Genomic DNA, 16,389 nt, shown 5'->3' with positions numbered 1-16,389 from the left:
GATCCTTGTGGGCTGACAGTGTCCTTGTGTCCCTCTGCCCTGGGCACAGCCTGGGCTCATCCCTCGGGAAGCCTGGCAGGAGGGAGCAGAGGGAGCCGGTCAGGGAAGAGCCGGGGTGACACGAAACAGAGAAAACCTGTCCCTCCGTGGACACCCTGCCCAGCCAGTGTATACGTTTCTGCTTTAACTCCAGTGCCCAATTACAGCCAAACCCACAGGTGATATTCCCATTAATCTTTGAAGACCTTCTGTTTTAGGATCTGTATTTTCTCATGTGTGCAGCAATAGAAGCAGAAATCTCAGCGCTCCTCTTATTCTGGCCATAGTAGTCCACAAAGTCACCATCTGGCCCAAGGAGGTACATTATTATTGTGTGATCCACCTGCAAGAGAGCACATCACAGCTCAGTAAAAAAGATCCTGCGCATCTCTCAAAGTCAGCAGCAACAGCATCCCACTCAGCTTTTGCTTCAGCTATCTGACAAGACTTACCATCAATAAGCTAACGCAAGATAAGGAAAGCCCCAGCATCACCTCAGCAACCTTTTCTTGTCTTACCCAAAAAAATAAAAGAGAAAACTAGTTGCATATTCAGAATGTGTGAAGAAATTCTATAAGCAGGCAAATCTTCACTAAGCTGCTGACACACTTCCTGCAACACAGACAAAGCTGGGGCAAACCTGTGGGCTAATGGTCTCTCCTCATTTTTCCTAGTTTCCCCCTGCTTCTCATGGTGCTCCATGACCCCCAAAAGGTATTCACGCTCCTGCTGCTACTATGACATAAATCCAATATAAACAGATATTTCATTAAACCCTGTTCACAGTCAGTGCACACAATGGGACCAAGAACATCACCGGGACACAAGAGCTGCAGAGAGACGAACTGCTGGAGAGGGAAACACATGTGTTGGGAGGGGGCTCCCTCTACTGTCCGAATTGAAATAACCTTAAAAAATGTTCAAAGTAACAATTACTTGACCGTTTGGGGTGTTCCCATTTGATTTATATAAAAATTAACTCCTCTGTAAAATTATTTTAAATGCCACTGCAAGTACTGTCTGCATCTAACTGCAACACTACCTTTATGAACAAAGCCACAAACTACTGAAAATGGAGGCCATAACTCTGCGATCGCTCAAGTGACGACATCATCTCATCGCCACTGGAGAAAAAGAAACAGAAATGTACTCAATGCACTGAGAGCACAACTGGGTCTGCACTTAAGAAGTCACATCAACATTTCCAGCACCACAAGCTAAACGGGGTTTCTGCCACTAAAAGAGTGTTTCTCAAAACTGCATTGAAGAAGGTTTAATTAAAATATTTTAATCTAGTTTCAAATGTTCTGTATAAGATCACAAAATCAAGTTCCAGAGGACAATTTTTAAGGCATGTGAATCACGATTTAGATCCTTCAACTGGAAAGTAGCAAGAAAAAGAATAATTAAAAAATACAGGTAGCCTGCTCAGAAAGCATCTCAACTCCCCAGTCTATGGGAGATCAAATGCAGTCAGGATGGAGTGCAGTTTGTGTGCAAAGGAGCAAGCACTGCTTTCCAAGCTGTGCCTGAAGCTGCACTGCTCCCACTGTATGCACATAAGATCATAATTTGAGTTGTAATGTGAACTAGTAATATTCAAGTAACACTTGAAAAATTCAGGCTGCAGAGGAAACAGAACCTGTTCCTGCACCAATGTCAGTCTTAATCACCAACTGGCAGGACAGGTCCATATAAGACATAATGAGGAAAACCAAAAACGCCTTTCTGGAAGAAATGACAGAGTAGTAATTACCTGGGTAAGTCTCAGGTAGATACAGAACCAGCCTCATGCTCTCTCTCCCTGGGCTGCTGTTACTGCTATCCTCTTTCCATTTTGTTTCAGTGACCTGTGTCCTCTGCCCTTCCTGCCCTAAACACAGAGAGCCCACTGTCTCTCAAAACCAAGAGTCTGACAAACCCTGAAGAGATGCAGGTGCACTCCTCCTCCTTGACACAACTTCTTGAGACTCCCAGGCTCCTCCCCTGCTCCCAGTTCACCTGTCTTTCTTCCTCACTGCCCTTCCCTTCTCTGTCTCACAGCCCTAGAACAGACCAGCAATATTCTTCCTGGATCCCAAATCCCTTCTCCTACTTCATTACTTCTATAGTCACATTCTCCAGTTTGGTTTCACCCTCCAGCATCCTCTGGGGCTGCTGTCATCTATAGAGTTATTTTCCTTGGCTGAGGCCTGTACTTTCCCTTCAGGGGCATGCCAGAACCCAGGCGTGGTTTGCTAGAATCCACATGTGGTTTACTTCACAATGAGCAGCACTCCTCCAGCTTTTCTGGCCCATTTCCATCACCTCTCCTCACCTTCAGTTCACTCATTTAGTGCACATTTTTCTCCCCTCTCCTGAGCAGGCATCCTTTGCCAGTCCTGTTCCTATAACCTAGCCTTGCATTTCCACCAGCTTCCTTTGTTAAACATGATTTTAAGCAGTATCTTTAGATTTATTTCACATTAGTGTTAGATTTATTTAAATTGGTGTTGAATTTCTTCAGCAAGCTTCTCTTCCATCAAATCTGTTCCATATTGGACACAACTTCTGTAGCTCTTGAGATGGCACTTTAAGTGAAAACAAGTTCTTCATCTCTCACTTCATGCACCTTTTAGTAATATAGAGCACTGCACATCACGAGTATGATTCCATCTTCTCTCTTCTGACATCATGTGCTGTTCTTGCTGTTTCTTCCTATGTACCATTTTTTTGTTCCACCAACTTTTTGTCCACATGGATACTTTATTTGCTGCAGTCAGGTGTTTTTAAAAAACGGATTAAGAATAGACAATACTAGATCAGACCAAAACAAATCTGCCTCAGCATCCTACCTAATAGTGGCCAACAATGGTTGCTTTAAAGAGTATAGAACCAGCACAAAAAATATGTTGTCTTCCTCTGTCCTCCCAGTTTCCAAAATTTTTGGCTTACAGGCTTTCTCAGCTAGGCAAGATTTCTGTGCATTTCATAAGCCTCAACAGATTTTTTTTCCAAAGACTTGTTAGCCTCCCTGTGGACTCCCACAAACTTCTACCACTTGCATTTGTAGCAACGGATTCCACTTCTCATGTGCCCATTGCAACAAGAACCATTACCTTTCCTTTTGAACCTGTTCCTAGTTTTTGCTGATGCCCATAGTTCTTGTAATGAAGAAAAAAAATAAAGATCATGTAACATGTAGCCTCACTTGTCATACCACCTGTACCTGCTTTACTCTTCCAGTCTGATCAGGGTGTGGCAAGTAAAGAAGGCCTTTAGTGTCAACATGCTCTCTCTTCCAGGTCATTTGACACAGGATGAAGATCCCCACAGTATCTGCAAGGACACTTTACAACATCCAAGGCTCTTGCCAGGAAAACCCCATTCCTTAGTGTCAGTTTCACAGAATCACAGAAACACAGGGGTTGGAAGGGGCCTCCAAAGATCACTGAGTCCAACTCCCCTGCCAGAACAAGACCAAAACTAGGGCACTCAGAAAGGCATCCAGACAGGTCTTGAAAGTCTCCACAGATGACTCCACAATCTCTCTGGGCAGCCTGTCCCAGTGTAACCCTCACAGTAAATAAGTTCTTCCTCATGTTGAGGTGGAACTTCCTGTGCTCACATGTGAATCCATTGCCCCTCATCCTATCACAGGGCACAAGTGATAAGAGGTCGTCTCTGCCTTCTGGACCCCCAGCCCTCATGTATTTAAAGACATGAATTAGATCCCCTCTCAGTCTTCTTCTCTGTAGACTGAACAGCCCCAGGTGTCTCAGCCTTTCCTCATAAGGTGGGTGTTCCAGTCCATTCCTCATCCTTGTAGCCTCCATTGGACTCTCTCAAGTAGATCCCTGTCCCTCTTCAACTGGGGAGCCCAGAACTGGACAGAATACTCCAAGTGAGGTCTCACTAGGGCAGAGTAGAGGGGGAAGAGAACCCCCCTTGATCTGCTGGAAACAGTTTTAACTCACTTTTACCTCTCATTTCTCCATCTTCCTATTGCCTTAATTTCCCAGTTCCATTTTCACACATGAGTACACAGGAAAACAGCCAGGCATAAACAATACACAAACATTACAGAAATAAGTTCCAATTACTGCCCGGCTTGCTAGCTCAGCTGCTATTCTGTACACAGGCCTGGCATTGTCCATTTTTAGAACACATTTCAGTAAGGGTCTGAGTTTGTAAGAGGGCACCGTGATTCCGACTAAGACCTCTAGAACGCATACTAACACAGCAGTGCAACAGGACTCTGTCAATGTAGGACTTCAGCATAGATTGCAACAGCTGCTTTCTGCTTGAAAAATCTATATTTTGTTCTTATTCCAAGTCTTTCATTAGGCAAAGGTCATATATTTACTTACTATGTAATCATTGTCTTCGTCTTTGGGACCTTCACTGTAATACACGCGGTAAGCTTTGGCCACTTGGTCAATCTGTGCCTTGGTACCAGTCAGGCCAATCAGCTTTGGAGAAAAATCTAGATAAAAAGATGACATTTAGACATTTTAGTGAAAAGAATCCCATCAAGAGCTGCCTTTTCCGTGCTCTATATTACATTACACTGAGAGAGAAAACAGTATTACCTTTAACATATCTGGCAATGGCTACTTCGTTGTCCCTCTCAGGATCAATGGTGATGAACAGTGGGGTCAGATTAGGCAAAGATGGAATTCCATCTGTGATATTAACAATAATTATTTTTCTTAGAAAAATAAAATTTCCACCTCCCTTCAAACAAGCTCAGAGCCAAGCTACTGTAATCAACACAAGACCACCCTAAGTAACAAAAAAAGGTACAGCTTGATTTATTTAATTTGTGAATGAAACAGCTGCCATGAAATCAAACACTGTACTTGCGCTTGGTTAATATTATTCCTACTCTGTAGCTCTTCAGGGTTTGCAAGCTGAGAAGATGACCTCTATCACATCATCCTTCCCCTAACCTCGATTCCACAGCAGTCAAGGCCAGAAAAGGCACAGAGATCCATTCTCAGAATTAATACAATAGAGGAGGCAGAAAAAACCCTAATACACCCCACAAACAATTCTTGGCAAAACTACAACACAACTGCACCATTCCCTGTAACCTGCCACTGTCACATTTTATTACTGAGAAGTCCCCTGTTGTGGAAAGATCAGTGCCACCATGCTCTAAGTATCAGATCTGAGTGACAGGCAGATTGATGTATCACTTAGGAATTAATTCAACTACTGAATAGTAGTACACAGAATTTTTTTTAAAAGATCATCACTTGCTACCATTTGTGATATTTTACACGAGTAAACCTGGACCTTCCATAAAAAGGACTACTGCACCAACTGAATTCCCATACCAATTTCATCTACCACTTCAATCATTTTCTCCAGTTCGTCAGGGCAGATGTCAGGGCAGTGTGTGAATCCAAAGTAGATCAGCACCCACTGGCCAATGTAGTCCTTGCTGGTCTTGGGCTCTCCCTCATGGCTGACAAGTGAGAAGGGCCCTCCTAGCAATGGTTTCCCAATGCCTCTGTTTCGTTCTTTCTCCAGCTCTACAAAAAACAAAAGGGGATCAACCACATCCAGGTGAGTCTTGGAAGCAGTTGAGAGCCAGGCAGCCTCACAGAGTCATGGCCCAGGACATTGAAATGTCAAGATCTACCAACACCTCCTATGCAAAGCCCAATGTGGACAAGACTTCCAAAAAGCATTTTATTTTGGTCAAAATAAAATATATCCCTAAACTCCTTTGAAACATAATAACATAATCATATATTTCATTGTCACTTGATTATATTTTTATTATTTAAAAAAAGAAGAGAGTAAGACAGGTATTTGGCTTGGTGTGGAACAGAAAAATTATCATCATTTGCAAACTGAACAAACCCTAAAAGTTTAAAATTAAAAATATGAAAACTAATCCAACAGGCAGTTACTGATGGACAGGGAAACACACGTGAAGGCTACACAGAGGGAATCCAGCATGCACAGAAAACCCCACCTCTGTGTCTGTCCTACGCTGGCAGGCAGCGGCAAGCATCAAATGCTGCTCTTCCGACAACAAGAGCAATTTAATAATTTTAACGCATGACCTGGAAGTTTGGGGTTTTGGGGTTTTTTTGCGAATTTTCTGTGCCAGTTATAAGCACACAGGCACGAAGCGTGACATGATTCAGTGGGATGACGAAGTGGGTAAAACACACCTGAATAAAACCAGCAAATCACGTGAATACACAACCCCCCGGCCCTGCTGCTCCTCCCGCCCGCGCTCCGCCGCGGCCGCCGGGGCTGGATGGGCCCGGCCCTCTCCCCGCGCACTTACTCTCCTCCTTCCGCCGCTTCACCATCTTCATGGCGGCCAGCAGCCCGCCGCACAGCACGAAAGTGGCCGCCAGCGACCGCCACGACACCAGCTGCTGGGGAGAAGCTCTTTAGTGACTTACAAGGTTGGGGCGGCTCAGCCCGTCCCGCCGTCCCAGGCTCCCCGCACTTCCTCACCCTTCTCTGCGCGCCCGTCCGCGGGCCGCTGCCCGGCGGCAAGCGGGACAGCGGGCGGCTGCCCGGCGCGGGCGGCGGCGCCCGGCTCCTCATCCCCGACGGGCCGGCCAGGGGCGGAGCGGCGCCGCCCGCGCTCCGCAGCCGCCCGCACAGCGCGGGCCTCCAGCGCAGCCACAGCGCCGCTGCCGCCATCTTGCCGCGCGCTTTCCCGTGCCCGCCTCTTCCGCCCCTCGGCCGGGAGCGGCCGCCATGGAGGCGGCGCCGCCGGTCTTTGCTTTCGGTGTCATCGCGGACATCCAGTACGCGGACGCGGATGATGGCTACGACTTCGGGGGGTGCCGACGGCGGTATTACAGGCAGAGCCTCAAACTGCTGCGGGACGCTGTGGACGCCTGGGCCGCAGAGAGGCCACCGCTTGCCTTCGTTCTGCAGCTGGGTGACAGCATCGACGGCCTCAACGCCCGGAGGGGGACGGCTGAGCGTGCCTTGGAGCAGGTACTGGCAGAGCTGGGGCGGCTGCCGGTGCCGGTGCATCATACATGGGGCAACCACGACTTCTATAACTTCAGCCGGGCCCGCCTGGTGCACACTGGCCTCAACAGCCGTCCCACCGGGGCCATGAGCAGCTCGCCGGTCGCCGACTGCCAAGCCTATCACTTCAGCCCCTCCCCGCGGTTCCGCATCATCGTACTCGATGCCTACGACCTGAGCATCCTTGGCAGGGAGCCAGACAGCCCCCGCTACCAGGAGTCCCTGCAGCTGCTGCAGGAGAATAACCCCAATGACAACCTCAACAGCCCCACAGGTACCCCCCGGCCTGACCCTTTGGCAGGAAGCAGAGACAGCAGAACCTCTGCTTCCCAGAGTGATGAGGAAGCTCCCAGGAGTGACATCTGGTTGCCAGGGTGCTGAAGCGGGTGCCCCATTGCTGTCCACCTCCTCCGCCTCCCTGCTGTCTGCTGAGGACCGGTCAGCTAGTCTCTAGGCAGGCACAAAATATGGTCCTCTATACCCTTCATGCTGCTCTGGTGCTTTTGGGATGGGTTTATGTCGTGCTGTGTGCCCTGCAGTATCAGAACAAAAGGCAGCTGTTGGTGTAGCTGCTAGTGGAGAGTACTGAGTGATGCCTACCCCCATGCTAGAGGGGTCCCAAGAGTGGAAAACCTGTGTATGTAGAGTGAACCCCCCCCCCCCCCCCAACACTGACAAATCACTTTTTTTTTTTTTCAAGGAGGCTGGAGGCTTGATCCAAGAGATGAAAAAAAAAAGTTTATGAGAGTAAACCGTCTATCATACAGAGACAAGCAAATAGGGGAGCCAGGAGAAGTGTATGCACCTATGCTTAACGTCCTTCTTTGTTGCAGGACTTGAAGAACCTCAGTTTGTAGAGTTTAATGGAGGATTTAGTCAAGTTCAGCTGGATTGGTTCAATGAAGTCCTCAAGTTCTCAGATGAAAACCAAGAAAAAGTTGTAGTTATGGGTAGGTGAATATGGGGAATATATGCCAAAAAATCTATGTACCCCATGTATGTTAGCTGAGGAAAACATGTAGCAGCTTTGTAGCTCTGGAGCCTTCTGTATAGTTCATTGTCTGAACTTCCCAGCAATGAAGGCAGAGTTTGGATATACTTAAAGTAACTCTTCTTCTTCTTTTCCCTCTCAACTGTAGGTCATCTGCCCATTCATCCAGATGCTTCAGACAGAGTTTGCCTAGCCTGGAATTACAAAGATGCCCTTTCAGTCATACACTCCCATCAGTGTGTGGTCTGCTTCCTTGCTGGGCACCTGCATGATGGTGGCTACTGTTTAGACTCTCATGGAGTTCATCATCTGACTTTGGAGGGGGTAATTGAAACTCCACCGGAAAGCAATGCCTTTGGAACTATTTATGTCTATGAAGATAAAATGATACTAAAGGGAAGGGGCAGAATTTCAGACAGAGTTATGCATTTCTGAAAATAGTATGCAAGTACAAATTGCTGCACTTCAGGAAGTACCTGGACAAAAAAAGCAGGGGATTCAACTTATTATTTGCTTGTAGAAAGCTATGCATGGCTGATCCTTATAGCTGTTACTCATACATTTTTATCTTGGATACAGAATTTTAGAAGTTATGTTTTTGTAAGAAAACAGACCTGGTTTCTTTGTTGAGAATAAAGATGGCCAGTTAGCATGTAATCAAATAAATGTACTTGAATGCAGAATGTTGAAACACTCAATCCTGGCTGGATTGTTACTTACTGGAAAAAAAAATGAAAACCATATAATGAACATTTTCCCAGAAAAAGCCATTTTTTCTCAATCAGAATTCAAGCATGCAGAATTGTAACTGCCCAGCCACATATAATTAATTTATTATTTTTTTTAACATAATGGTCAGTAATGTCTCATATCTGGCAGAATGAGTCCACCCTGTAGCCTAATGCACTCTTCTTATTGTTGCTTTAAAAGACTAAATTTCAAAAAAAAATAAGCCCAAGGAAAATAGAGATCATCTACCCTACATCACATAATGCTGCAGATACACCCCCTGGGATCTCCATGTGCACAGCTGTTAGCCTGCAGCAGCACTCAGCAAAGAATCCCTGCCTGGAAGGAGCTAAAGCTGATAGTTGTAGAAATGTACTAAAATGATGACTTTGCTGTACTAAGTTAGCTGAATGGGTTACTTTTAAAACAACGTGCTTTGTGAAACTGTATGTCAAGCATCCTGCAGGTTGTGATAACATCAAGTCTTCTAAGACCTGTCTGCCTACAGCCAACATTCATGTTGATTCTGGACCCACCTGGACAATCTACCAGCTTGAGACTGGAGACAGGACCAGGACAGGGAGACAGGACTAAGATGACAAAGGACCTAGAATCAACAAAGACCCCCACAGGAGACCCTTTGGCATAGAACTGAATATGCATGGTTTTGGTATATAATAGTTGGAGTGTTTTGCTAACTCGTTGGAACACTTATGGTAGAGAATCCCCAGTGCTGCCCTCCTGAACAGTTCTGTTTGCTGTTGAGTTCAATTTATTTGTTTCAAGCATGTTGCTGTGCTGCATCTGGACTTATTCTCTTTCTCAGCCAGCTTGTGTATTCACCTGAGCATTCACCTGAGCTTCCTTTTCCAGGATTATTAGTGATGAAACATGCTTACTGTTGCTAGGCTGCTGTATGGGTTCTGCTTTCCAAGAGCAGGAATTCTGTGAGAAGCAGAGTTGTGACAGTGACCATGTCTGCTGGTGGCAGTCTTGAGTACAAATCACACAGAAAATAAAAAGACAGAAGCCTGAATTTTCTTTAAAAAATTGTATTTATTACTCCATAAACCCAATAATTTTCAGTTAAAGATAATAGCAAAAATATTTATTCAGATATAATCTGCATATACATAGAACAAAATACAGACTACTCAGTTTTTCAGTAAGTCTCAATGGACCATCCAGGTAGGTATCTGGAAGTCTTATGGCTGCAAAAAGTAATTTATTGAAAAAAAGTGTTTGCTTTACTTTTCCCTTATGTTACAGAACAGTAGATTTCTCAAAGTAAAAGGTAATTAGAGTGATTCAAGGATGCCAGGATATCTTGAATATGCCATTAGAGCACACATTAGATCAACAGTGCTTTGAAAATGTATGAAGAAGCCAGTAAACAACAGTTTCCATAGAAAAATTCTCCACTAAGATTTGACAGTGTTCTTCAATTTTTTTAACAAATCTCAAACTGCACTGCTGGAAGGAGCCTAGCATTCCTGGATCTTACCAAACTGGTACTAACTTTTCATTAAGAACCAGAATCTAAGGCTCAGCATATTTACTCTAGACTTCCTCCCACCCAATTAGGCACTGGAACACGCTGCCCAGAGAGGTGGTGGAGTCACCATCCCTGAAGGTATTCAAGAAATGTGCAGATGTGGCACTTCAGGGCACGCTGTAGTGAGCATCATGGTGGGTTTTTTGTGGGGTGTGTGATTGTGGGGCTTTTTGTTGTTGTGGTTTGTTCAGGTGGGTCGTGTTGTTCCTTCCTCCTCCCCCCCTCCTCCATGGACAGCTGGACTAGGTGATCTTGGAAGTCTTTTCCAACCCAATTCTGTGATTCTTGGATTAAATAACTGTTTTACAGTGGGTTGGCCAAGATGCTCGCACCTCTTTGTTCACATAAATGTACAGCCATGTAATAAAGGGGAAGAGGGCGAGAAGGACTGCAGCCATCAAGTGAACTCCACCCAGTGGACTCCTATAAAGAAGCAAATGAAACAGAGCTACTTCAAATCAGACTTCTTGGACTTTCATACCTGGAATGAGACTATACTCGATAGATGGCAGAGAGCCCTTGGCCAGTTTAATGTAGCTCCTGTGGATGCATCAGCAGAGACCTTCAAAGGACTACAGATCCTACAGGTTATAGCATGAACTTCTGCTGCTTATATATTTGCAAAGGTTCAGACAGTGACATGAAGCAGAAAAACAAGCAGTCAAGATGGATTTTTTTAAAAAAGGAAACAAAACTTACTTTGCTGAACTGTGACAAAGACTCATCCATATTATAATAATCACCAGACCAAGCAACTCTCTAAAAAGCAAAACAAACAACAAAAATCAGAAAATAATAACAAGAACATATTTACTTTAAAAAAATACACAATTTTTGCCTCTAAAACAGTAGCATTTTCCCCTTTGAAGAAGTTCTATGTGTATTACTAGGATCATAATTTTACAGATATTTACACGGAGTAACTTTGCTTCCCACCACAAATCTACAAATGCACTTTGATGCCTTAAAAAGACTGATATCTTAAACAACAGGCAACATTCCATCATCCCAGTTATGGTCACATTGATCTGTGTTTACCTGAGCAGCCTCAAGGCTTTATGTAAATATTTTTGTATGTAAATAGAGAACAAGCTCAAGGAACCAGGGGCCTTGCAGTGAAGAATTAGCTGCTGCCAGCAAGACAAGAAGACAACCATACCGGTCACCCCACACTGCACATGCCTCAGGGAAGGGTTCAACAAAAGCACACTTCAGAGCAACCCCCTAAGACCACCAAAGATTCCTACCAAAGACTCAAGGAGGCTTAAAGTGCATGTGTAATGAGAATGCAAATATTATTATTAGCTCCAGGAAATCCGATGCATACAGTGGGACAATATAAGCCTTGTCATTTGCAGCTGCACATTGGAGTAACCCCCTGTGCATCCAGCACTGTTATAAAGAATGCCTGCCTTCTAAAACTTAAATGCTAAGTGTTAGAGGGTTCTTTATATGACCAGATTTAGTGGTATCAACATGACCCAGCTACACAGCTATATAAATTCCTGCTTTCATATTCTGTTTTGCTGATAAACTTCTATTCCACAGCACATTTCCCTCATTAACACAGGCCTGGTGTGCTGAATTCATGCAGGGGAAAATAAAAATCACTATTTACCTGCCTTCCTCTTCATGTAAAATGTTTCCTTGAGCATAGGCAAACAAAGAGCAAGCCAAGGCAATGGTCCCGACAATACAAGCAGCAGAATGAAAATCACAGAGGCTTCTCCAAACACTGTTATCTGAAGGAAAAAACAAGACTGCCAGCAACTGCAAAAAAGCATTGAAGTAAACCCTACACATCAAAAACCTACTAAGTTGCTAAAAAAGATGCCTCCAGAAAACACACACATATCTTCAGCAGGAAGATGGAATTAATACCAGCATCTTTATGACCAGGGAAATCTGTCAAAAACTGCTGTTGAAAATAGACTCTAGTGGGCCTGGGGCTTGCTTTCCTAGGAATGCCACTTGTCGGCGGCAGCAGCACCTCAATGAAAATGGGTTTCAAGTTCTCTCCAGTAAACAAAACAGGCTCCAGCATTAAATATGCATGGAAAAAAAACCACGAGGTGGATTACAAACCAAAGTTCTTTTAAGCAAGAGGAATGGCCTTTCCAGAGCTCACAGCCACAACCAGATGCTCAGTGTGACCGCAAGGACTGCTGGGGTCCAGGGGGGCAAGCCTCAAGCCCCAGCTCCCTCCCAGCTGTCAGAGTCTGAGTGTCCACCACACTGCACGGGGGGGCTGCACTCACACTCCATTACAAGCTTCTGCCTGACCTTTTGCCTGTGGTGATGATGAGCAACACTGATGACACCTCTGCCTGAGGAGGGATGTTTTTCAAGAGGAATACAGATTATGTGAAATACCTGAACGGGCCCATAGGTTCTTGTGGTTTTCCATGTCCATTCCTAGGGGCTTGTGAGAGAGAGGTAAGCAAATGGCACAGGCTGATCACTCGCTGATCTCAGCAATGTCAATAGCAAAAACTGTAACATTAAAAGCAGTCTTTTCTGGGCACTGACCCCTCGAGGCAAGCATTAATGATGAGCTGCCAAAATTCAAAAGCTCAGCATGACCCATAGTTGTAATCGATTCCCCATTTGGCTGAACTTACTGCAGCTCAGCAGAGGCAGAACGTGGGTCTTCCACTGACTTGAATGGCAAATATACCTTGGTAAATGTATATAAATATCAAGCTATACAATAGTTGTGCTATTTTATTCTTTATTTTCCACAGACCTTGGCACAAGTAACAAAAATCTACTTATGAGTTTTACTCATAGATTCTTCTGACCAGCCAAATGACACTATGCTGAAGCTACACCTTTCATACAAATAAACCTCCCCTGAAATTATCAAAATCACAGGCAACCAGCCACCATGGCTTTTGATTTTATGAATGCTGCCACTTTATATGCTTAAGGTAGCCAGAATGCTGAGAGACTGCAATGGTGCGATTTGTGACAGAGCATGCACTCTGGAAGATGCTTTTCTTACCTAAGTGTGGTTTTAGTTTAATCAGAGTGAGTACTTATCTGAAAAGATACAGTCACTTTGTGCATACAAAATGTCGTTATTTTAAAATTATTTCTAATGGATGAAAAAGTAAAAAATGAATTTATTTTTTGGAGCCCTGGACCAAATTTGATCCTCCCAAGGTGTGATGTGGCATTAGCCTGCTTAGTGCACTTGGAAATGCAGCCACTGCACTGAAGCTTCTAAGCATCCCCATTGCCATCCATGCACTTTGTGGGGTAGCTGCAGCACCTGAAGCTGAACAAGACGTTCAGCTCTTTCAAAGACTGTGCAGAGCTCAACTGCTCTTCTATGTGGCAGATAAAAAGAACTGCAGATTTACAAAGACACGAAGTAAATTAATGCACTAACATCAACAGCAGAGCCAGGTTCAGAGCCTGCTCCCAGACTTGTGCTCCACTCAGGCTTTGAGCACTGGAATCAGGGTGCAAAGGTAAGACCATCCCAGAGATAGGCCTTTATGCAGAGCTCCTGCAGCACATCCAAGCACAAGCACAAAACCACTGAGCAGTTTTTGTAGAGTTTTTGTTGTGTCTCACAGCTTTTTGCCCTCAAAAGGTAGTAGGACACGTTCTTACATGTCTTAAACTGTGATTCAATTAAAAAAAAACATGCAAAATAAAACATACAAAACCTCTCAGGGACAAAATTTTGTTTTTTACACCAATATCATACCTGTGATAGAGGGGTTAATGCTGACCAGAAACGTCAGACCAGCTGGCACTAAGTAGACAACCTGTTAATGAAACATAAATCTGCTCTGTAGCAAAACTTAGCAAGATAGGAAGCAGAAGTGCCCATCTATGCCCATCTACCTCAGCACTTCTCCCGTTCACAGCATTTTGTCCAATGGGCAGCCCAATCCCTCTCCCTCTGGCATGACTGCTACTACTAGTGCTCATCTTCACTGGGGGCTCATCACTACTGGGGCCTCGCTGCTCAAGCAGCTGGCGGCAGAGCCCCTGCAGTGCCTCTTGATCCCTAAGGAACACCCACCCCCGGCCCCCCGAGCCCTCCACCTGAACTGGAGCAGGAGAAAGCTCCCTTTGCTGCTACAGCGCAGCCCCGCCACTGTCCGCTGGGCTCATCCGCACAGGGGACGTGCAGCGGACAGCCCCTGCTCACCAGCAGCTCCACTCATGTACAGATATTCCCCCCTGCCCCTTAGCTCCAAGCCCTGTGCTCGAGAAGGGGCTGGCAGAGCAGGAAGGGCAGACGGCTCCCCGCCTGCTTTCCCAGGGAGCCCTGCCGAGCCCAGCGGCTACCGAGGGCAAGGGGGAATTCAGGGCAAGCACCGCTGGCCATGGAGGAGGCCGCCCGGTCAGGAAGTCTCGGGCGCAGAGCAGGGGGAGTGAGAGCAGTTTGGTGTGTTCTGCGCAGCAGACCAAGAGATCTTGGAAGCATGCTCGGATTTCAGCACTCGCTGCAGCAGAAAGGTTGTTTTCCCGGCGCCTGCTTCCTCTGCAGCCAGGAGTCGGGCGATGACGGCAGCGCAGCGGGGCCGCGGTCGCCAGGGCCGCCCGGGACAGGCAGCGCCCAGGAGAAGGGCCGGCCCGGCCCCCGCGCCGCTGCAGCTGCCCGACATAAGGAGGCCCGTACTCACGATCCACAGCCCGGCGTCGGGATCGTTCACCTGCAGCGAAGAGGCGCGAATGAGACCCCGCAGCCGTCCCCCAGCTGGGGCCGCGCTCCGCAGGAGGCGACCAGGAGGGACCGGGGGGCAGCGGGTCCCTAGCCCGGCGGCCCCTCCTCACCTGCACGGCGGCCGCCAGCCCAAAGAAGGCGGCCATGAGGAAGTTGCAAAGCCGCCACAGCCGCCTAGCCATGGCCACCACCGCCTCCACCTCCTCCGGGGGCGGGTTCCCCGCCGCCCCCTCGCTGCCCCGCCCGGCCTCGGGGCCCGGCCCGGCCGCCCCTGCGGGCCCAAGGGGTGGTTGTCCGCGGACTGCCGGGCCGGGCAGTGTGACTTCATAGCTACGGGTTTTTCAGAGGGGATTGAAAAGCTTTTTTTTTTCAAAATTGAGCCAAAGCCCAGAGCTGTGCCGCTTCGGTTGCAATACGCGCAGTTACAGGAAAGCAAGGGCTGGGCTGGGTTCCACCGCTGGGTCATTGAACACGGGCCACGGGCTGCTCCGCTCATAAACAGGTCACCAGAGAGTGCCTGGGGCAAGTTCAGTGCGGCCTGGGCTCCAGGAAGAGAAGTGTGACCAGCAAGTTGCAAGCAGTTACCGTTCCCTCCTTGACCTGGTGCTGGTGTATCTACAACTTTCAGTTTTGTCCAGAATCCCCCGTGAGGAAGGATGTGGAAGACCTGGATTGGGGTCCTGCAGATGGCAACAAGGATGGTCAGGAGTCCAGAGAACAGGGCTTTTGAGAAGTGGCCAAAGTGGAAGTAAAATCCAGCAACTGCCTGTAGGGTGGCTGCAGAGATGGCAGACCTATATTTGCCTTGCTGGCATCAGATGATATACCAAGGGCCAGTGGCCACACACAGTGGCTTGGAAGGGTTTAGATGGACATTAGGGAAATATTCTCATCAGGAGAGTCATGCAGCCTGCAATAGGTGAGCCAGCCAGGCTGTGTGGTCTCCATCCTTGGAGACTGTCAAGGCTTACCTAAACAAAGCCATGGCTCATCTCATCTGACATTGTGACAATCTTGTTTCAGTTTGCCTGTTGGACTCCAGCCATGCCTTTGTAGCAACATTTCCATGTTTCTAGGTTAACTTGTGTACCTGAAGGAGAATTAGGTCTTTGTCTCAGTGAATACACATGAATAAACTTGTACAGTCAAACTGGCAAGTAGATATACAAAAGTATAAACACCTCAAGAGCTTATAAACCTGCAGTCCCTGAGCTGTTACAGGAGCACCACAATCTTCAGCTTGGGAGAGGCCACAGCTTTGCCTGTGTTTGCCTATGCAGACTGTTGATCCAGGCCTTCACCCATGGATTGACTTCCCAGCTTGATCTTCCTCATCACCATGGACCTCACTGGCCATGAGTCGGCTATGTCTGATGCTGACCCCCATTGGGC

At 46.7% G+C, this 16,389-nt stretch overlaps 3 protein-coding genes across 4 annotated transcripts; 1 reads left to right on the top strand and 2 right to left on the bottom strand.

Annotated features, from left to right (window-relative positions):
* Positions 1 to 253: 253 nt before the first annotated feature.
* On the bottom strand, positions 254 to 6,696 carry LOC127391931 (protein SCO1 homolog, mitochondrial). The gene is made up of 6 exons (XM_051635216.1): positions 6,505 to 6,696; positions 6,329 to 6,419; positions 5,361 to 5,558; positions 4,611 to 4,703; positions 4,389 to 4,504; positions 254 to 382 (listed from the first exon to the last, which is right to left on the bottom strand). Exons 1-6 carry the CDS (start codon positions 6,694 to 6,696, stop codon positions 254 to 256), a joined length of 819 nt encoding a protein of 272 aa, XP_051491176.1.
* Positions 6,665 to 9,791, top strand: ADPRM (ADP-ribose/CDP-alcohol diphosphatase, manganese dependent). The gene is made up of 3 exons (XM_051634978.1): positions 6,665 to 7,309; positions 7,869 to 7,985; positions 8,175 to 9,791. The coding sequence occupies exons 1-3, from the start codon at positions 6,754 to 6,756 to the stop codon at positions 8,459 to 8,461; spliced, it is 960 nt and encodes a 319-aa protein (XP_051490938.1). The 5' UTR covers positions 6,665 to 6,753; the 3' UTR covers positions 8,462 to 9,791.
* TMEM220 (transmembrane protein 220) lies at positions 9,792 to 15,217 on the bottom strand. Of its 2 annotated transcripts, XM_051634976.1 has the most exons (6): positions 15,108 to 15,217; positions 14,957 to 14,986; positions 14,029 to 14,089; positions 11,929 to 12,052; positions 11,010 to 11,069; positions 9,792 to 10,733 (listed from the first exon to the last, which is right to left on the bottom strand). In XM_051634976.1, exons 1-6 carry the CDS (start codon positions 15,177 to 15,179, stop codon positions 10,601 to 10,603), a joined length of 480 nt encoding a protein of 159 aa, XP_051490936.1. In that variant the 5' UTR covers positions 15,180 to 15,217; the 3' UTR covers positions 9,792 to 10,600. The 2 variants fall into 2 exon arrangements, with proteins under 2 accessions (XP_051490936.1, XP_051490937.1); XM_051634977.1 differs by lacking the exon at positions 14,957 to 14,986.
* Positions 15,218 to 16,389: the final 1,172 nt, after the last annotated feature.

The sequence above is a fragment of the Apus apus genome, chromosome 17 (assembly GCF_020740795.1).
Source record: "Apus apus isolate bApuApu2 chromosome 17, bApuApu2.pri.cur, whole genome shotgun sequence".
NCBI classification, from domain to species: Eukaryota; Metazoa; Chordata; class Aves; order Apodiformes; family Apodidae; genus Apus; species Apus apus.
Note: the sequence above shows the minus strand (reverse complement) of the source record. Positions and strands in the feature narration are given on the sequence as shown.